This window comes from Canis lupus, chromosome 17 (assembly GCF_011100685.1).
Source record: "Canis lupus familiaris isolate Mischka breed German Shepherd chromosome 17, alternate assembly UU_Cfam_GSD_1.0, whole genome shotgun sequence".
NCBI classification, from domain to species: Eukaryota; Metazoa; Chordata; class Mammalia; order Carnivora; family Canidae; genus Canis; species Canis lupus.
The window spans coordinates 49,359,201-49,380,789 of record NC_049238.1 but is presented as its reverse complement, the minus strand read 5'-3'; the positions used below and the strand labels follow the sequence as shown (position 1 = coordinate 49,380,789).

General features: G+C 46.6%; 1 protein-coding gene across 8 annotated transcripts in view; it reads right to left on the bottom strand.

Moving 5' to 3' along the window:
• SLC4A5 (solute carrier family 4 member 5) overlaps nucleotides 1-21,589 on the bottom strand; it is a 108,242-nt gene that overhangs the window by 2,666 nt on the left and 83,987 nt on the right. For 6 of the 8 annotated variants that reach the window (XR_005372547.1, XM_038561722.1, XM_038561727.1 and 3 more), the window contains 8 exons: nucleotides 17,619-17,732; nucleotides 16,231-16,392; nucleotides 15,236-15,414; nucleotides 13,982-14,054; nucleotides 7,975-8,043; nucleotides 6,968-7,141; nucleotides 3,965-4,117; nucleotides 1,195-1,262 (listed from right to left, as the gene is read on the bottom strand). Coding sequence is in view for 7 of the 8 variants with exons in the window: in XM_038561722.1 (XP_038417650.1) it covers nucleotides 1,195-1,262; nucleotides 3,965-4,117; nucleotides 6,968-7,141; nucleotides 7,975-8,043; nucleotides 13,982-14,054; nucleotides 15,236-15,414; nucleotides 16,231-16,392; nucleotides 17,619-17,732 (992 nt within the window). In the remaining variant the exon portion in view is untranslated. Of the gene's footprint in view, nucleotides 1-1,194; nucleotides 1,263-2,325; nucleotides 4,118-6,967; nucleotides 7,142-7,974; nucleotides 8,044-13,981; nucleotides 14,055-15,235; nucleotides 15,415-16,230; nucleotides 16,393-17,618; nucleotides 17,733-21,589 lie in introns of those variants that run through there. The other 2 variants (XM_038561726.1, XM_038561728.1) reach the window with 2 other exon arrangements.

Below are 21,589 nucleotides of genomic sequence, written 5' to 3'. Positions count from 1 at the left end.
CTGTTCAGTGGCCTCTGCTTCTACCTACTTTCATAGATTTGGTAAAACACCAATGTAGCTGGGAGATGCCATCACTAATTACCAACTTTTCTTAATTTCTGATCTTGTCCCATGTTTGTATATGGAAATGCCCTATCCTGGCCCAAATTTTCTCTCTATGGACTGAAATTGGGGCAAGTAGAGATTCAATTTGGTATAGCCTACTTAAAAATGAAAATACATCAGGATAGATTGCTTTTCTCCTAACACCTTTCAATAAAAATCAGTGACAGTGTAATTTGTAGGAATCCTGACTGGGGAGGTGGAATGACAAGGCAGGCAGAGATGTAATGTGAACACATGACATTCCTGGGCTAGAGTGGCCTTGGGTCTGCTGCTTAGGGAGGCTTGTTATGGTGATGTCCCTCTTCTCATCCTGGCAAAGATTTCTAACTCAGACAATCTCAGGCATGTTTTCTAAAATCTCTTGGATGAGGGCATCTAAGTCTGGAGGCTTACTTGCCTGTAGACTTGGGATAGCCTATGCTTTTACTCACATGTGATGTAGTACAGTGTTTCCTGTCTAATTCAGGGTACCAGGTAGGAGCGCCCTACCATCTTCACCAGTAATAACTGAGGCTGACTTTCTTGCACCTGGATTTCTCTTCCTTTTTGAGCAGTCCTTATTTTCAATTATCAGGTTGTTCCACTTTTTTCACTGCCTCTCATTAAGAACCCTAAAGTATCACAGTTGGCATGAAGGCTCCTGGAAATGGCCTGGAATCCTTTCTTGATTCTTTTTTTTTTTTTTTTAAGTAATCTCTGTGCTCAAGCTGGGGCTTGAATTCATGACTCCGAGATCAAGAGTCACACATTCCACTTAATCTTTGATATTTTTCTAACCTTTGCTAATTAACCATGCTGTTACTTTATTCTGTGTTTCTTCCCTAGTATTTTCAATTTTACGTAGTATTTTGTAATTTCCTTTTCTAAAGTAGAATACCTTTGTGTATTGTAATCATGTTATGTCCATGAGAGGACAGATTTGTTACTTGACACCAATAATCAGATCTGACCACTTCTGTTTCCCAAGGTGGACCGGCAAAGGCCTTTTCTTGAACACTGGCTAACCTGGGAAATCTTCGTCCCTCTGCCTTCCTGGCCACTACTTAGTCTCTTATTTCATACACAAGGGGTCTACCTCATGGCCATTACCTTCGGTCGAGTTCTGAGTCACTGAAGGAAGAATCAGAATGAGTAACTCCAACTGGAAGATCTTTTTCCTGGCAGGAAAATTAAAATGTCAGTTGTAGAGCAGGTTTGAGGATGATACTGGAGAAGACTTTTCTCCAGTGCTTTCCTCAATTCTTCCTGTTCTCTAATCCCCACGGCCAACACTACACAAGAGGACATCAGGGACTCACAGGGATGGCTTCCGGTTCAGTTAGTCCTTCACCAGAGGGCTCTTAGCTGGGTTAGGTGGGTGTGGGGCATGGACAGGGCCAGGGAAGAGTGAGAAAGGCTGATGGCAGTGTACAAATGGGAAGGGGGAAGGAGAGTTAGCAACTAAAAAAAAAAGAGATACTTCTGATGGACAGTGTGCTGGGAAGCCCTTCGAGGGCCCTGGCAGGATCCTAATCTGGGTCTTTTAGGAAAGTGGCAAGCCCTGTATTAGGAACACTGGGACTCAGGTGGGATCTTTCTGATTACTCCCAGGATAGGCTATGGTCTTGATGACAGGACTGTCCTCTGCTAGGGCGCTGAAGCTGGGATGCAGTAAAGACAGCCAAGAATCCCCCAGGATCTTCCTAAGCAATGCCCGATCCCTCTCAGCAGGAGGAATGTGCTAGTGATTCATACAGAATCACAGCCCAACCACTAGGCCTTCCCTTCAGACTAATTTATGATCCAAATGCTGTGCTACCTGTGTCTCTAAACGGGACAACTCAGCTTGGATTTGAACCCTCAAACATTTTCAACCACCCCTGGAAAGCATGGGAGGCTCAGTGTGTCATGTTTGCATCAATGTGGTCTGAAACAATTCAAGAGAGGGCCAGGTGGTGTGCCACAGGCATCAGGAGGCACCAGGGGCAAGGAAGGAATGAGGGGCTTTGCCTAAATGGAAGTGAAGCTTGATCACTGGCATCTGCAGGGTTTGATTTGGGGATTCCATCAGTTGAAATCTGAATCCTTGTGGCCCAGTTCTCACTGAAGTCTGCCTACCACAGGAGTCCTCTAGCATCTAAGACCATTAGGTTCCCCTGAGTTAAAGATGGAAGTTCCTTGGAGGAAGAGGTGGAAAATTAGTAGTAAGTAGGAAGGGAGAGACCCCATGTGTTTTACTTACTGGCAATGCAGTGGATACCATTTTGGGGATCTGATTGGACACTTTCCATGGGAATCTTTATAACTGAGGGAGGAGGGAACTGGGGCTGGAGAGAAACAGTGGGAAAAGCTGATAAACACCAATACAACAGCTTTGACTTTTTTGCCAAGATGGAAAATACACGTATCCACGATGTGCCAACCACCATCCTCTCTATATCAAGTCTAAACAGGGGCTGCTGCAAATACTCTGGGACTCACTGAGGGACAATCACAGTTAGCCTGCTGTCCAAGACAGAACTCTTCCAGGAACATTCTTGATCAGAACAGTTTCAAATGTCATAGTAACCAATCTCTTGGGAATGAATCTCACACAATAGCTGGTGTTGCTGTAAAGACGTGTGTAAAATGAATTTGCGCAAAATTGAATCCCATTTTCCCACTGAATATATCATGCTTTTCCCCAACCCTGGAACAGTTCTTGGCACATGGTAGCCACTCAAATATTTATTGAATAAATCAATGAAAGAATAAGTATTTGTCTTTAAAAGGCACTTAGACTCTCAGTTTCTTTGTTCTCAAGGCCTGTCTTTGCAAACCATCTAAATTATTAATGAAAAAAATGTGAATGAGTGATGGGCCTCTTCCTACCTGGAAGAGGAAAGCAATTAAGGACCAGGGGAGGTTTGGTCCATCCCTACCATCAGAAGATGGTCTGATTGCCACCAATCAGCAAGGATTTGCCTATAAACAGCTTTTATCTGCAAAAGGCACAATCAACTAGAACAGTTCAGGGTGGATACAGGGATGTGGGTTCAGGTCAGACCAGGAAAATGGGAGCCAGGCATGTTGTTAGATGGCAAGGGCAGCTTAGCATATTGGGAATGATCAGATTCAAAGTCAGCAATGCTTCTCTTAATTCCCTTTTAGACATTTAGCCATATGTCCATCTTGGGTGAACCACTTCTCTTTTGGAGGACTGTTTGATCATCTGTAATGAGCATTTGAACTATATCTTTCTGCTTAATATTTTGTAATTTAAGTTCTGGACTGGCTTCCTGCCTGTTGACTCCCTGAGTGTTTTGGGGGTGGGACGGGGAGGAAGCATAAGAGAAGAAGGGTAGATGGGGCAAGCATGTCATCCCTAACATCTGGGGGGATGTAGCCACTCTCCTTTCAGGGAGGACATATTCCTCTCCCCTGCCTTCTTCCTTAATACCCCAGGGGCAGGCCAAGCAAACCTTGTTCCCAGTCCTTCCACCTGTCCAGGAGTCCAATCTACTAACTGGTGCCCATTAGTCTTCCTCCAAGGCCTGCTCCATTCTTTGGAGGCCAGTCCTCATAACCTCCCCCATGATGGAGCCGAGCCTTCTGCGCCAATTCATCAAGGATCTGCACTGCTGTTGAGAACAGCCCCAGAAGCTCACAGAAATGGGAAAGAGTGGGTGTGGCTCATTCACTGTGACCCACTCTGAGGATATTCACATAAGCAGACGAGCTCTCAGCACCCCCCACCAACACAGAAGCCTCAGCTCATCCTGGAGTAGACCCAGGTGATCACGGTTGGTCACCCAAGAGCCCATCCTCCCCCTGGCCCTGGCAGAAGCAGAGGGAGGGTCTTCTGATCTCTTCCCTCAGCTCAGCCTCACATCCTCCCCACCTCCTCATCACTGTCCTCATGGGCCCCTTTCCTTCTCTTCTTCTTATCTGTCTCCTTCTTCTCCTTCTCTGGGAGGATGTTGTCAATCCAGGCCAGATCATGCTGGGAGAAGATGAGATCCAGAAGTCTTCGAACGATGATAAGGCCCAGGATCTGTGGGGAGAGTTCAGAGAAAACCATGGCCTCAAGGTCCCAAACTCAGACATTGTTTTTTCTCCCTCAACTATGTTTAGGGACTTTTTCTGGTGTCTTTGGAGTCATCTCAGAGCTCCCACAAAGCATCATTTACCACTTGCCCAGCTTGGTTCCTCTCATCTGGCCTTTCCTCAGCTGAGTGGCAAAGCCTATCAGTGACCCAGGGACAGGGACTGTGACAGCTGAAGTAAGGAGTCGGGCAGAGACCAGAGGCCACAGAACTAGAGTTATTCTTTAAATCAGTGATCCTCTAACTTGAGCTTCCATCAAAACACCTGAAGAGCTTGTTAACACACACTGCTGGGTGCTACCCTCAGAGGTTCCAAGTCAGCAGGTCTGGGCCTGAGAATCTGCACCCTTAACAAGCTTCCCTGGAGACATTGATACTTCCAGACTAGATTGGAGATCAAGCTTTGAGCCCCAATATCCCTCTGCCCCATTTCCGAGAGCTGCCAATCTCTTTGTTAACAAGTATAAAGTAGGGCAGCCTGGGTGGCTCAGCGGTTTAGCGCCACCTTCAGCCCAGGGCGTCATCCTGGAGTCCCAGGATCGGGTTCCATGTTGGGCTCCCCTCATGGAGCCTGCTTCTCCCTCTGCCTGTGTCTCTGCCTGCTTCTCTCTCTCTCTATCTCTCATGAATAAATAAAAATCTTTTTTAAAAAGCAAGTATAAAAAAAAAGTATAAAGTACACTGAATACAGTGTACTGGGATATCAGGAATTCTAACTGCAAAGTCTAGAAAGTTTGGTTCTGTTCAGCATACACAAATTAAAGGGAAACAACGTGTGTGCTTTGGGGAAGGATTAAATACTGGCCTTTTAATAAACTCAATGGGCCCAGGGTAGCTAGTTATAAATATTGCTCCTTCACTACCAAGAACCCGCCACTAAATGAGGTCAAGGAGAAAACCAGCCAGCTGGATTTAACTCTGGTTCCTCACTGACTCCTGCTTCTTAGAAGCAAGTAGAGCTTCAGAGTTGGACAGACCCAGGTTTTAAAAATCCTGGCTCTGAAAACAAATTCGTGGTTGCTAGGGGCAGAGGTGGGAAGAGGCACTGCCTGCATAGAAATGGCATGGGGTGAGGGGTGCCTGGGTGGCTCAGTGGGTTAAGTGTCCAACTCCTGATTTCCGCCCAAGTCGTGAGATCGAGCCCCCCCCCATCAGGCTTTGCACAGGGCAGGGAGCCTGCCTAAGATTCTCTCTCTGCCCCTCCGCCACTTGCCCCCACTGCCATGCCATGTACATGTGTGTGCTCTGGCACTCTCTCTCTAAAAAAAGAAAAGAAATGGCATGAGGGGATTTTAGGCATGACGGAACTGTTCTGTATCATGACTTTGGTTGTAGAACCACTGATCTGTGCATTTGTCAAAAGTTGCAGAACCACAGAGTGAATTTTACTGCATGTAAATTAAAAAAAAAAAAAAATTAGGGCAGCCCTGGTGGCGCAGCGGTTTACCGCCGCCTTTAGCCCAGGGTGTGATCCTCGAGACCCGGGGTCCAGTCCTGCGTCGGGCTGCCCGCATGGAGCCTGCTTCTCCCTCTGCCTGTGTCTCTGCCTCTCTCTCTCTCTCTCTCTCTCTGTGTGTGTCTCATGAATGAATAAATTTTAAAAAATTAATAGGGGAGGGGTATAGATCTTGGCTCAGCTCCCCCTGGTTGTGTGGGCTGGGTCACTCATGCTTGCTGAGCCTGTTTTCTCACCTGTAAAATGGGGTTAGGAGGAGTACTTTAAGGCTGCTGTGGACTAAATTAAACAGCACCCCACATATGCTAATCACGACTATAATTTCCTTTCCCCTTGTTACCACTAAACCCCATGAGGGCCCTTTTGGAAGATCTATTTCTCCTTCCCTGGAGAGGTGGTCCTCACTCTTGACTGCACTTTTAGGCTCACCCGCAGACTTATTACAAACAGCAATGCCTGCGTTTCCCCCAAGAGATACTGGTTTAACTGATCTGGGGTGAGGCCTGGGCACAGTTTTAAAAAGCTCCCAAGTGATTCTGTGGTCACCCAGGCTTGAGAATCCTAGGTGGGCACATTTCAAATCCTACCTCTGTGTTCTCACTTTGGCCCCTAGTCCAGCCCCTCAGGCTTTGGGGGCCACTCAGGGCTTCCCCGTCCCATGAGCCCACAGGCTCTGACACTGCCCCTCACCAGCCACCAGCAGGGGTCCGGGACCACTTCCCTTCAGTGGGATTATCTAGAGGCCAGATGCAACATGTTGTTGGCTGTTTTTCTTTTCCCTTTTTCTTTTGTAATAATTTCAAACTTCCATAAAATTTCAAGAATAGACCAAAAAACCCCACCCTATACTTTTCCCAGCTTCACCAAACCTCATGTTCATGACCTCAGACTAGGAAGTTCTTACTCTGATTCTAGTTCTCTTCCGCACACACACCGCCCCCCCTCCCCATTTATCTTTTCAAATTCAGTTCTTTTGAATGGTGAAAAGAGTTATACTTCGTATAGGTGTTTGAATTTGGCAGTGGGGACTTGGTCTCCTTCCTGCCCCAGAGCGGGGAGGCTGGATGGCTTTTCCATCACCTCTGAGCGCTGGGACCCGAGCTGGGTGGAGGTGGGCAAGCCGGCTGTGGCTGTAGGGCTCGCCTACCCCTGGGGGAGCCTTCCTCCCGCTCCACGGCCCCACGTCCCCACGTCCATCCTGCGGGGGGGCCCCCACCTGCATCTTGCTCTGGGCTTGCCTCTGTGACCCTGAGAGTCAGGCCGCACGCACTGGCAGGCCTCTCCGCGGACACCTGCCCGGCCCCATCCCCTGAGCAGGATGGGGAGCCCGCGCCCACCTTACCATGACTGGGAAAATGATGGCAGCCACCGTGGACTTGAGGATCCAGAGCACCGCCAGACAGAGGATCTGCACCAAGGTGAACAGGTGGATCCGGCGCAGGGGCACATGCCGCAGGAAGGCGTGGTCCGGCTGGTGCTTGGCGGGCATTAGGAAGAGCTTGCAGCGCTCCCAGAACTGGCAGAGAGCGTGAGGTCACTCGGCTAGGCCATGGGGGCCCCGTGAGCCAGGGGGCCCGCCCCCCCACCTCCCGTCCGGCCTAAGCACGAACAGGAGGAGACTGGAGGTCTAGGAGCACACGTGGGGAGCTCTGAGGGGAGCAGGCCTGAGCTCTGCCCAGGGGTCCAGCCCTGGAGCCGCCGCAGGTGAACACTGCGTTCAAGAAGAGTGCAACCAGGGGATCCCTGGGTGGCTCAGTGGTTTAGCGCCTGCCTTTGGCCCAGGGCCTGATCCTGGAGTCTCGGGAGCAAGTCCTGCATCGGGCTCCCTCCATGGAGCCTGCGTGTGTGTGTGTGTGTGTGTGTATGTGTGTGTGTGTGTGTGTGTGTGTGTGTCTCTCTCTCTCATGAATAAATAAAATCTTTAAAAAGAAAAAAAGAGTGCAACCAATTGCAACACAAAGATATCCAAGACACCTGGTGAATCCTGGTAAATAAGGAACAAAACAAAAGAAAATGTTTTCTTCAGCCAGAGTCGCCTCAGGGAAGAAGAGATGCAGTGAAATGCTCACTAGAGTCTGTACTTTCAAATCCTGAGCCTGTTTCCTCATTGGTAAAATAGGTATCACATCACCTACTTACGCAGATTTCATTACAGAACACCTAGAAAGTGCCTGGTAAGGTTATCCCACTGCGCACACAGTAAATGGTAGAATCTTTGGCACCATTATTCTTCCCCTGAACCGGAATAGCAAGCGCTTGGGGTTTGGGTCATCAGGCAGCAGACAGGGAGTACTGCCTCCCCACAGGTCACCTGGAGCCCGGTGGGGGGTGGGGTGCGGAGAACCTTACCTGGATGCCATTCAGGGAGGCCACGCCCATGTAGAGGAAGACTCCGTACAGCACTGGCAGGGGGATGTACTGAAATGGGAGATGAAGCAGAGCTTTGGCCTGGGCCTCTGCCCCGGGCTGGCTGTTGGCTGCCTTGTTCCCTATGACAGTGTCTGCTAAGTCGCAGAGGCCACCTGGTCTGCCTTGGCTTTTCCCACGCCATGAGGGAGCTGGATATTTAGGGGGAACTGAGCCTCTGAGAGCAGATCTACAGCCAGTGTTGTGGGGTGGCTGACCCGCCCCCTTCTTTCTGTGCAGCTGCTGTCCCAGCCTGGTCACCCTGCCACCTTTCTTCCAAACCTGCAGAAGCCTTGTGGCTTAACTGAAGACGCACCTTCTGGAACATGGGAAAGCTCCCTAGAAAGCCCCCTGCTTATTCTTGTCAGCTCCTTCTCCCAGCCCTAGCTGGGGACACCCCACAAACCTGCATTGCTCTGGGGACTTTTATTGAGCTGACCACCATTGGCAGAGAGTACATGCTGATTAACAAAAATTATACACCATACATAATTGGATTTTAAAAAGAAGCAAAACAGATATGTATATATAAACCAACCTCCACTAATTGCTAACTAATCACTAATGGTTTGGTGGACATATTTTCTTCTGATCATGCTCATAGGTAGTTTGTTAGCTTTTTCAAAGGTGGGACATCATTTATACTGTTCTACAATCATAGTTATGACTCTTTATAAACCATTTGAGGTATTTCTCCACTGTCTTTCTAAGTGGCGTTTCTGCTTCTTTCATCCTTCCCCTCCCTTTTTTTTTTTAAAGAGTATGTTTGTGAGCAGTGTGTGTGGGGGGGGTGTTGGTGGTGAAAAGGGCAGAGAGTAAGGGAAAGAATCTTAAGCCAATTCCATGCCCACCATGGAGCCCAACTGGAGACTTGATCTCATGACCCTGAGATCATGATCTGAGCCAAAACCAAGGGTTGGACGCTCATCCGACTAAGCTACCCAGCACCCCTCATCTTTCCCTTTATCTGCCTCTTTGACTTGCCACTCTGAATAAGGCTCTGCCTTGACTCCAGGGTTGTCATGTTAGAACATGTGGCCAAATATAAAGTCCTGTGCTCAACTTTTAGATGCTATTTAGGATGTCCATAAACCCAACCAAATAAATAACCTCTTTATTAAAATCAGTTAGAGGGGATCCCTGGGTGGCTCAGTGGTTTAGCGCCTGCCTTCGGCCTGGGGTATGATCCTGGGGTCCCGGGATCAAGTCCCGCATTGGGCTTCCTGCATGGAGCCTGCTTCTCCCTCTGCCTGTGTCTCTGTCTCTCTCTGTGTGTCTCTCATGAATAAATAAAATCTTTAAAAATAAATAAATAAATAAAATAAGTTAGACTGGGTTCATTTTTTAAACACAAACCATGATTTGAACCTATGTGCTGGAAACCTCAACCCAAGACATTTGATCTTAAAGCAAAGAAGGGAAATATGGGCCACTGTACCATTACATTTGTATGTGGCTTATGAGATTGTTTGCCTAATTATGAAACAAAGTTAAAATTTCCACTGAACAACACTGTCCTAATCATTCTCAAATCGTGGGAGCAATTGAGAGAGAAATAAAAATCTTAAATAAAAGACTTAGTTGGGGCACCTGGGTGGCTCAGCCGGTTAAGGGTTTGCCTTTGGCTCAGGTCACAATTCTGGGTTTCCGGGATCAAGCCCCCATCAGGGTCCCTGCTTGCCTCTCCTCTCCCTCTGTTTGTGCTTTCTCTATTGCTCTCTCTCAAATAAATAACATCCTTTTTTTTTTTTTTTTTAAAGACACTAATTTCAGGCGGCTTAAAACTTCCTTTTGACCTAATGAGGAGAACTGGGCTAAGTCTTAGAGAATTTGCAGTTACCAGTGTCTGACCCATCAACCCTAGGAAATTATCTCCTGTCCTGTCATTTGCAGGATCAAACAGCTTTCTTGGCAAATCCCAAGGCCTATGACATCAGACTGACAAGTGTTGGGGCTGTGATATAGAATTATAGATTGATCCACACAAATCTTCCTTGAATCCCCAAAGAAAGGCCCTTTTCAAACATTAATGAAACAGTCAAATGGCAAAAAAGGCGCCTCTAGTGTCAGCTTTCTACCCCTCTGTTGGAAGAGTCAAAAATGTCACAGTCCCACAAACATAAGGACATTGCAGCCTTTCCATATAATTTGAAGCTGAGACCATTTGAACAACTCATGGGGCTCAGAGGAGAAGCTTCTGATATGGTCAGGGGTTCCCCTGCAGCAGAATGCTGAATTTGGGCAGCCTGGGTGGCTTAGCGGTTTAGCGCCGCCTTCAGCCCAGGGCATGGTCCTGGAGACCCAGGATCAAGTCCCATGTCAGGCTCCCTGCATGGAGCCTGCTTCTCCCTCTGCCTGTGTCTCTGCCTCTCTCTCTCTCTCTCTCTGTTTCTCATGAATGAATAAATAAATAAAATCTTAAAAAAAAAAAAAAGAATGCTGAAATCCACAGTCCTGAAAAGCAGTGGCAAAGTGCAACAAAACATAAGATAAATCTTCAGGGCTTTGGATGGACTGGGAATCTGCAGAACTGAGTGTGTTAAGTTGTGTATGCTGCCCGTCAGATACATGGCACCTCATCCCCCAGTGCCCTCATTTGAAAAGATAACCAAAAATTTGTAAATTGGTGATAATAGGGCTGAAGATTATCAGTGATTTTCTAGCAGTAAAAATCACTGTGTCTAAATCAGTACAACCATCCACTGAGAGAGAGATTTCATCCCTTACTGCTCAAAGTGTGGTCTTTGGACCAGTATTATTGGCATTGTGGCATTGCCTGTGAGCTTATTAAAAATGCAGAATTTTAGGTTCTACTGAGACCTATTTGAACTAGTACCTCTTTATTTATTTTTTTATTTATTTATGATAGTCACACACAGAGAGAGAGGCAGAGACACAGGCAGAGGGAGAAGCAGGCTCCATGCACCTGGAGCCCGATGTGGGATTTGATCCTGGGTCTCCAGGATTGCACCCTGGGCCAAAGGCAGGAACCAAACCACTGCACCACCCAGGGATCCCCCAACTGGTACCTCTTTAAAAACGAACTTCTAATTCTAATTCCAGAATAGTTAACATAAGTGTTATACTAGTATCTTTCTTTAACAAGATCTCCAGGTGATTTTTTTTATGTATATATGGAACCCAATATAGGACTTGAACTCATGACCTGAGATCAAGACCTGAACTACTATCAAGAGTCGGATACTTAACTAGCTGAGCCATCCAGGTGCCTCTCCCAGGTGATTTTTATACATATTAAAATTTGAGAAGCTGGGGATCCCTGGGTGGCGCAGTGGTTTAGCGCCTGCCTTCAGCCCAAGGCATGATCCTGGAGTTCCGGGATCGAGTCCCATGTTGGGCTCCCTGCATGGAGCCTGCTTCTCCCTCTGCCTGTGTCTCTACCTCTCTCTCTCTCTCTCATGAATAAATAAATAAAATCTTTTAAAAAATAAATAAAATTTGAGAAGCTCTAGAGCAAAATTCTACTGGAGGAATTGGTACAAAGGTATAGTTAATAACTGATTTTTTTAAATAACTGATTTATTTATTTATTTATTTATTTATTTATTTATTTATTTATTTATTTTTAAGATTTTATTTATTGATTCATAGACACAGAGAGAAAGGCAGAGACACAGACAGAGGGAGAAGCAGGCTCCATGGAGGGAGCCCGATGTGGGACTCGATCCCGGGTCTCCAGGATCACACCCCAGGCTGCAAGTCGCGCCAAACCGCTGCACCACCAGGGCTGCCCTAATAACTAATTTTGATCACAGTTCAGGTCTTGATCTCAGGATCCCCTGTTGGCTACATAAACAAGAATTAAAAGTCCAAGGGCTCCTGGGTGGCTCAGTCAGTTAAGTGTCTAACTCTTAATTTTGGATCAGGTCGTGATCTTAGGGCCCTGAGATTGAGCCCTTTGATGGGTTCTATGCCTAGCAGGGAGTCTGCTTGAGGATTCTCTTTCCCTCTCCCTCTGCCCCTCCTCCTGTTCTCTCTCTCTCAAAACAAAACAAAACAAAAAAACTCAAATAAAGTACATCTTGGGTAGATAGCTCTCCCAATGTAAGTTCTCTGAATCTTGTATAGGCAGCTGTGCCTAATTTGACAGACATGGGCAAACATACAGTTGCAAAAAGTTAAGTAAGCTTTATGGAAAAAAAATTGTTGACTATTTGAGAGAAACAGTGTGAGAGAGGGGGTGGGGAGTGAGCTCACAAGTGGAGGGGAAGGGGCAAGGGGAAAGGGAGAAGCAGATTTCTCACTGAGCAAGGAGTGTGGGGGGGAGGTGGGGGTGTGCTCAATTCCAGGACCCCGGGATCATGCCCTGAGCTGAAGGCAGACACTTAACTGACTAAGCCACCCAGGCGCCCTGGAAAATTTTTCTTGTTGGAAATAAATGCTGGGATTAAAACGAGGACCTCAGATCTGGATTAATTATATTTTTCTTGAACTGGCTATACAAAATATCTTTCCTTTAACCTAAAATTAGCCCAGTATTTAGTACTGATGTCAGCTAGTGATAATGCTTTAGGCATTTAAACAGTTTTGAAAGCCAATCTTTTTCTGTTGTTGTAGGAAATGATTTTGTTTTGCTTGGTTAAGATGGAAGACATTTAGATAATTGTCAGGTTGTGATGGGGAAGGTCTGCCTCAAAGATACTCTTGAACTCTTATTCCCAGAAGTAGTTTTGGGTAGGATCAGTCTCTGAAAAAGCATGTGCAAAGTTGTTGACTTCTTCTGAAAGCTTATCTTTATAAAAAGGTATAAAAATAGAAATAAGTAAAAAAAAAAGTGAAAAGGTATGTATCTTAATACAAGCAAATGAGCAATCCCAAATCTTATGATTAATAAAAATCTATATAGTGCCTGGGTGGCTCAGTCGGTTAAGTGGCAGTGGCTGCCTTCAGCTCGGGTCATGGTCCTGGGTCTCTGCTCGGGAGTGGGAGGGTCGCGGGGGGGGTTGGTCTGCTTCTCCCTCTCCCTCTGCCTGCAGCTCTGCCTACTTGTGCCCTTGCTCACTCTCTGTGAAATAAACAAACAAACAAATAAATAAATCTTTTAAAAAATCTAGATAGGTCTTCTCAGTTATAAAATATATCAAATAAATTAATTGGTGGTAAATAAAATGATATTGTATTTTTTCTACTCTTTTTATAAAAGAACCTTCAGTAGGATTTTTTGGGAGGTGGGAGTAGGATTTTTCAAACTGTTTTTGTCACTGAACACTAAGACAATATCAGAGCCTTTAGAGTTATGTGGACTCATGGAAATTTTTCCATCATGGCCAGAGTAATAATTCACATTTCCCCCGTATCTGGCTTCAGAAGAGACCAGACTGGTGACACTTTGATCATGGACTTCTAGCCTTCAGAAATGTAAGAAAATAAGTGTTGTTTAAAGTGCCTGGTCTGTGGTACTGTATTAATGCAGCAAATGAACTCAATGGGGGGGAGTGGCTGAACTGGAGAAACAGAGAAACCGGTGCAGAGAGAGAGGGTCCCACAGATGCCTGCTGTGAATGTCCTCCCATTTGATTTGGTCTCTCCCAGCTGGTCTGGGGGAACATGGGCAAAAGGAGCTTCAAACAGTATGGGGGAACAGTATGTGCTCAAGACACACAAGACAGAGGAGCAGACAAGGCCACAGGAAAATCTACAGAAGCCTTCCCCTTGTAAGTTTTAAACTTCAGAAAATGGGTGAGCAAACAAGTGTCTAGTGAGCGAGGAAAGAGTGTCCTCCAGAAAGGGGAGGATGGACCCTGGGATGAGTGAAAATAGTGGTGAGGATTGCCTGGTGCTGATAAGGAATGCAACATGCCAGAAAACAAAGATGGTGATGGAACATGTATTTGGGTCCTGCCTCTTTAGGGTCCAGGTGGGACCTCTAGGCACCAGGCCAGGGCTTTCTAAGGCAGATGGGGCCCTGGTGGAGGGAGCAGAGCCTCACCTTCAGGATAGGAGCCAGGAAGACGGAGATGCCAGTCAGGATGAAGACGATGGTGCCGGTCACTCTTTGTTCCCTGGCAGACAGGGACACAGGGTCAGGGTGAACTGGAAGATGCTCCATGACCACTCTAGCCCTCCATGACCACTCTAGCCCTCCAGCCCTCTGCGTGCACCTAAAGATTGTGGCCATACCCTGGCCTCCCCATTCCAGAGAGTAAACCTGCTGCCTGAGGCCCAGCTGACCAGCACATGGGACGAGAGTGAGCCCTGACTGAGGCAGTTGTAGGGTCGTCTGGGGGGCTATCCAGTGCCGTGACTAATAGTAGAGGTACTTGAGCCAAACTGACCTGGGTGTGGCTCTGCCACTGTCGTGTGGCATCAGACAAGGCCCTAAATGTCTTTAGACTCAGAGGAAGAAAGATAATGGAAACTGCCTTGGGAGTTGTGAGGATGAAATGGGAACATGCACTGATTATTATCCCTGCCCTCTGACTGCAAGAAGATCCCCATGGGGCATGACTAAAGGGAATTGGAGGAAGGGGGCCCGGCTGCTGGCAGAGCAGGCATGTGTCCCCGAGTGCCCGCGCCCAGGCACAACTCAGGTGGGGGTTGGGGGGTTCGGGGTCGACTGCTCAGGCCCAGTCATCTGTGGCTCAGGAGTCCAGGAGGGGACCCTGCCCTGACCAGACAAGGCTCACCGGGGCAGGCTGGGTAGCCTAGGTATTCCAAGGCAGTGAGGAGAAATTCTTTGGACAGCCAGTTCTGGTGTGAGCTCACCCCAGAGGCCCTAAGAGGTGGGAGATGCACATGGCCACTGGTAACAGGTAAGGGACCTGACATGGGCACAAGGGAAGGAGGAGTGAGGAGATGGAAGTGATAGGCCATGGGCCACAGGCTAGGGAGTGGGAGTGGTCCTGGGAAGACACTCTGAAAGAATGGAGATTGGGTAGGATCTACACCCATGGGAGGGGGCTTGAAGAAGAGGCAAAAAGACAGGCCCATGCAGGTGAGAGGTCAGTGTGCAATGGGGTGGTGTACTGCTTGCAATCCATTACCAAAAAAGCACCACTTAGAACTGAATCTTTGTCTCCTTTTTCTCCTCCCTAGAAATATCACTCCTATCCTTGTAGGTCCTGGGCTGTCAGAGCAGGGGCCCCTTTTGCCCAAATACCTTGATGGTAAGAAAAACCTGCTTCCCTTCTACCAATCCAAACACCCTTGCTTAGGTGGGCCCCAGTCACTGCTCCCCACCTACCTGACCCCCAGGAACTGGGGCTGCTCCCCAGGGGCGCTGGTCTCTGTCTCCATCTTGAGGCTGTCGATGTGGGCGATGGAGATGACAGTGGCCGCCACATACCAGGGGAGCCCCATGAAGGAGCACAAGGCCATGAGGATGCCCACCCAGAACAGGTCCAGATGGTAGCCAGCAGCCTTCTGCATGAGGCAGTGGGAGACAGAGAAGCTGTCTAGGGAGTCTACACCAGGCCGCCTGAGGGTAGGAGGTGAGGGAGATAGAAATCTCCCCAGAGCAGCCATTTTGGGGAACATGGCTCAAGGCTCCCTTCAGCCTTCATTAGGTACTCTTGGGGTGTCGCTACCCTGAGGTGCTCAGGCATCACCAACCCCAGGGTTTGTTGAACCAGGGAAGGGACTCAGGAAAGGGAGGAGAGGTATTTAGGCTTGAGAGGCCCTGGGATTGGGTCCTTGGGAAGAAGGGCTCCTACCAGTGGTCACAATGTCTCTGCAATTCTTGAACAAGGGGTCTTGGCAGGGGCAGGCATTAGACCAAGCTATGAGTGGTCTAGATTGGGATGGAGGAAGGTAGCCCGAATCTCTTCAAACCCGAGACAGGGAGGGGAGTTGTAGGGACTGGGGGCACGGGTGATGGTGGGGGTGAAAGATTCTCCTCTGCCTCAGAGTTCTGGGTCAAAATTCCAGATCTGTTCAGACTCTCAAGCTCCCAGTCAAGAAGCTGGAAAGTCACTTTGGGAGAAGCAAGCAGCCCATACCTAGTGGCCCCTACTGGGTTTGGTCCTGGTCATTGCATCATATCACCCTGGCCCTGGTTGGCCTTACCCACATCTGGGGGTCACATTTCCCCACACATGCACCAGAACTCCAGGCTTCTGACCTCCTGCCTTGCTTTATAAATGGCCCCACATTTTGACAAAAGCACCATCTCCCTTCTTTTTTCCTTCCAACTTTGTGGGAAGAAAGAGGTTGTGCTCCTGCCCCTGGTAGCCGCCTTACCCTCAGCTTGTTCTCCTTCCGGTTGACTATGACAGCGGTGATCTGCTGGTCCATGAAGATCAGGATGGTCACCAGCAGGGCGGGCAGGATGCTCGCCAGGTATACCCACCATGGGTTCTTCCCGAAGGGAGCCACGAACCAGCCTCGGTCAGGCCGAGTGGGCTGAGCAGAACAAATGGAAATGGCCCTTTCCTCTCCCCTGTGCCAGTGCATTTGCTGCCTGGGGGCCCCAGTCTCCCTGACCTCCCACCACTCCCCCTGCCTGCCCCAGGGTGCCTTTTGAGCCTAATCTTTTCCTTCCAAGACCTTAGGCACCTGCAACTTTAAAGAGACCACAGACACAGATTTGGGAAGGGCATGGTGTCTGCTGAACTGAGATCCCTGGGATTGGTTGGGAACGAGGAGGGGCGGAGAGCTGGGAGACAGCTCGAGGACCTAACTGCAAGGTAGCAGGAAGCAGGAATGAGGCCCAACAGGCAAGAGTAAGGAATCTGATGGGCCCAGTGCCTAAGGCTTCTGCCTCTCCTCTGAGTTACCTCTCTGGGGAGCCTTACAGGAAGGTCTGTAAAACATCAGTCTGTTAATTCAGACTTGTACCTTAAGAATATGGGATTATCTCTGCAGAAGCTGGCTGAAATCTCTCTTTTATTTAAGAGAAAGAGGTACTTTTTTGCATGTAAGCTATCAAAGAGAACCCTGGAGTCATAGCAAGGAGATCAAGCCCTTGAAGACAGGGAAGGTCAGTTCTAGAACCTCCAAGCCCAGTGTAGGTGGCTGATGCTCCTAATAAGGGAGCAGGGCCTGAGCTGAGCTTCAAGCAAATGGCACCAACTCAGGACTTACTAGGACTTCTGCAGCAGTTCTCAAGCTTGGCGCTGGCTTTCTGGGGGCACTTATTAAAATGCAGAACTCTGTGCCCTATCCCCAGACTTTCTGATTCCACAGGTCTGGGGCGGGGCCAAGAATATGTATTTCTAACAAATTGTCAGGTGATGATATGATGTTAGTCTGGGGACCACACTTGGAGCATCAGTGTTCTCAGGGATCATTTTCAACAGACCCCAGGTGACCCCACTTGAAGATTGCTGGAGCCAGGGGATCGCAGACCAACCTGTCAGTGGAAATCAGGGGGCTTCTGCTGGGCTGAAGGGTGGGTTCCAGTACCTTCCCCACTCTGTGACTCCACAGCAGGACTTCACTGTGAATATGTCCCCAGCCTACCGTCTCAAGGGACCACCCCCTGGGAGCCTGTGTGGAGGAAAGGTGGAGCATACCCAGAGAACCCCCACAGCTGAGAGTCTATGAAAGTCTGATGAGCAGAGAGGGGAAAGGAACTACAGCTGGTGGGTGGGCAGAGCTAATGTCCAGAGCAGGGACCAGGGGCAAACCTTGATGACACTGGGCACGTGCAACTTAGGGGTTGCCAGGCCGAAACAGGCATCAATTCCACAGAACAGCAGGATGGAGAAGATAATGGAAAAGTCAGCTACCAGGGCCCGGACCTGCAGAAAGGAGATGCATGAATGAAGCACCTGCACTCCTCCTGGAGGACTCAGTCCCCTGGCAGCAGGAGGACCGTGGCTAAGTACTTGGGTTTGAGTGTCAGCAGACCTATGTTCAAATCCTGACTCTGCCCTTGCTGGCTGTGTGACCTGGGGGAAGCAGGTCGTCTCTTGGAGCCTCAGTTTCTTCATTTGTAAAATGAACATAACAGTAGCACCTACTTCATAGACCTGAGTGAGCTAGGACATATTCAGAGGGCTTGGCATATGTTAGTGAGCATGGGAATTGTTATTAGACACATGGCATGTAGTCATTGCTGAAAGCATTTCCTGGTATGACAGACTGAACTGAGTCACTGTAAGGGGTGGTGAGAGCAAAGCTGAACTCCAAAGAAAATTTTAGCTCCTGATAATATGTGGCAGATTGCTGCACTGCCACCTGGGCTGGGAGGGAGGTTTCCAGTTCCACGGGGGACCCCTATCTGCCTGCAGACTTTCTGTCCACTAGGAATCCTTTGCCTCTTGCTCCTGTGTCTCAGAATGCCCATCCTAGGCCAGGTTCCTGACCTCCTCCCACTACCCCCTACCTTCTGACCAACGTCTATATTGCCACCTTTTCTATCTCTCTTCAGGGATAGCAGTTTCCAGAGAACAACAGGAAAAGAAGTTAGGAAGGGTAGGGGTAGGTAATGGTACATTGAATGCATTCTCTGTATCCATACTCACCTTGAAAACTGTTATTAAAATAATATATATATAGTTAAAAACCCACATAGTGTAGAAAGCAAAGTCCCCTACCTCACTTTTCTTCACTCCAGATGTACCCAATAAGTCTGCTTGATTTTAGTTGTTCTGGTGGTTTCCTCCATGTCATTAATATGCTATACTTTCATATTTTGATTTACAAATTTAAAGCAAAATCTACTGATAAAGATTTAGCTTACCTGCACTGTCCCTTCTGCCCTTTCCTCAGTCCCAATAATTGAGAGTTATTTTCAAACTCTTTCTATGGGTTTCCTTTATACTTTCAAGTTTTATAACTAACCCTCTCTTTCTGCTGACTTTACCAGTTGCTCTCGTGCTCCATCCTGGGAAGCTAGCTGCTTCCCTTCCCACCACCTCCCTCCCCATCCTGTTCCAACTGTGATTCTTCCAAGTGGATCTTTACATTGTCAAAGCTGAGAACACTCACATTGTGTTCCATAAACACATGTCTTTTGTGGTTTATCTGTAAGTTGATTCTAAAAGTTGGAAGTCAATAACTGCTTTATGTTACTATGATCATGTAAACCAAGCAGTGTGCAGATTTACAATTGGTTTTCTGCAATATTCCTAGCATCCAGATCAAAAGTTAAACCATATGAATTTGCCACTTTTTTGTAGAACAAAACAGTCAAATGCACTCCATTTCACATGGTCCAACCTAGCATAAAGATGGATGTAGTAAATAGTTGTGAACTCCTCAATCCTTAAGAAATGAAAATATACCCATTCAGTCAATACCTCTCTGTGATCCAGTGGCTTCCCTGTCACTGCTCTCTAGAGAGATCCACTGCTCTGAATTTAGACTTTATTATTCCCATGAATCTCTCTCTCTCTCTTTTAACATTTTCATTTATTTATTCATGAGAGATACACAGAGAGACAGGCAGAGACATAGGCAGAGGGAGAAGTAGGCTTCCTGCAGGGACCCCGATCCTGGGACTCCAGGTTCATGCCCTGAGCCAAAGGCAGATGCTCAACTACTGAGCCACCCAGGTGTCCCTATTCCCATGAATGTCTTAATACTTTTACTAAATATGTAGATAGCTCTAAACAAAATATGATATTGTTTTGCACATTTAAAAATTTTACATAAATGTTTTCATATTATTTGTAGTCTTCTGCAGTTTGCTTTATTTGCTCAACATTATGTTGGTGCTATTTTTCCTTGCGGATAGATGTAGTTTTAGTCTGCGTGTATATGCATTGCAGTTTAATATTTGTATGATTGTTTGCCATTTACTTCTTCATTCTCCTGTTGATTGATCAACTCAGATTATTTTCATTGCTTTCCTCTAAGAATCAATGCTTCTGTGAACATTCTTGCACACGTGAGAGTTTCTCTGGGGTGTATACCTGGGAGTGGAAATGCTCATTGGAAAATCATATCCATCTTTAACTCTATCTAAGAGGGCCAACGGCTCTCTCAAATGCTTGTGCCTATTTACACTTCTACCCACTTTTCACCTCCAACACTTGATATCCCAAGATCTTCATATCTTTACCAATCTTATGGGTATGAAATGGTACAGTCTCAGTTCTTCTCTGCAACACTAAATTCCAGTAGGCAACAGAGGAATTTGTAAGAAACTTAAGGGGGGGAAAGTTGGTGATAAAAGATAAAAGAAAGTTGGTGAATTATATTTAATCCTCCAGGAAATAGATATTCTCAGATGCAATTGCTGTTCTGGATCTTTTACATAAGAGGTGACTTGGATATAATCTGGTTGGAAAGTAGGGAGGTAGGGAGGGAATTTGCCTTGAGGATGCATTTGTGTTGCAAGCACACTATTTTTCCCCTCAGTTTGCATATTGCCAACTTCCTAAAGAGCTTTTTAGTTTTTATGGAATACTGAAAAAAAATTCAATTATTCATATCAATTTTATCATCATCATCAGTCATAGTAGTAGTAGCAGCAACAGTAATATTTATTTAAGATGGCTTTAGGAGAGGGACGCCTGGCTGGCTCAGTAGAGCATGTGACTCTTGATCTTGGGATCATGAGTTCAAGCCCCATACTGGGTGTAGAGATTACTAAAAACAAAGAAGCATTAAAAAAAGATGGCTTTAGGAGAATGCCCTGGGATTTATAGTGGAAGAGTGTTGCTACAATTCTTCTGAGCTTCCCTCCCATTGCTTACATATACGCAAGTGCTCTTTTGATTAATTAATGTTTTATTTTGACCAGAAAAGAAAATGCAATTCAAATTAGTATTTAGCATTTCAATAGCATAAAAAATCAAGTACTTAGGAATAAGTCTAATAAAAAGTATGCAAGAGCTTAAGGCCAAAACCGAAAAAAAAAAAAAAATATGGAGAGAAGACAGAGCCAAGTAAATGGTGAAGCATACAATATTCATGGATCAGTAGACTCCAAATTTCAAAGGTGTCAATCCTCCCCAGTTTACATTTAGGTTCAATACAATCCTATCAATATTCTAACAAGTTTTTGAGACACCTGGGTGGCTCAGCAGTTGAGCGTCTGCCTTCAGCTCAGGGTGTGATCCTGGGGTCCAGGATTGAGTCCTGCATTGGGGTCCTTGTGGGGAGCCTACTTCTCCATCTGCCTATGTCTTTGCCTCTCTCTCTGTCTCTCATGAATAAATAAATAAGGTCTTTAAGAAAAATTCTAACAAGTTTTTATTTTAGTAAAATTTAAGATTAATCTTGGAAAAAAAGGACAAAGAGGGAAAGTTTGGTCTGTAAGACATACAGACTTATTATGAGCCATACAAATGAAGACTGTGATACTGGCAGATAAATAAATCAGTGAAACAGTAAAGAACCTAGAAACAGACCCCATCATATGTGAATATTTGACACCTGGCAAAAGAAATATTGCAGAGCAGTGAGAAAGGAGAGTCTTCTTTAAAAAGTGCTATTTATATACATATAAAAAGAAACACAATCTCATACTATATGTCAAAAGTAATTCTGATATAACATGAAAGGAAAAACAATGAAGTTTTTAGAAGATAACAGGAGAATATCTTCTGTCCAATATTTTCCTTGAGGAAAATTCTGATGTATTTGATTATAATAAAACTAAGAATTTCTATTAGTCAATAGATACCACTAAGAAAGTAAAAAGGCC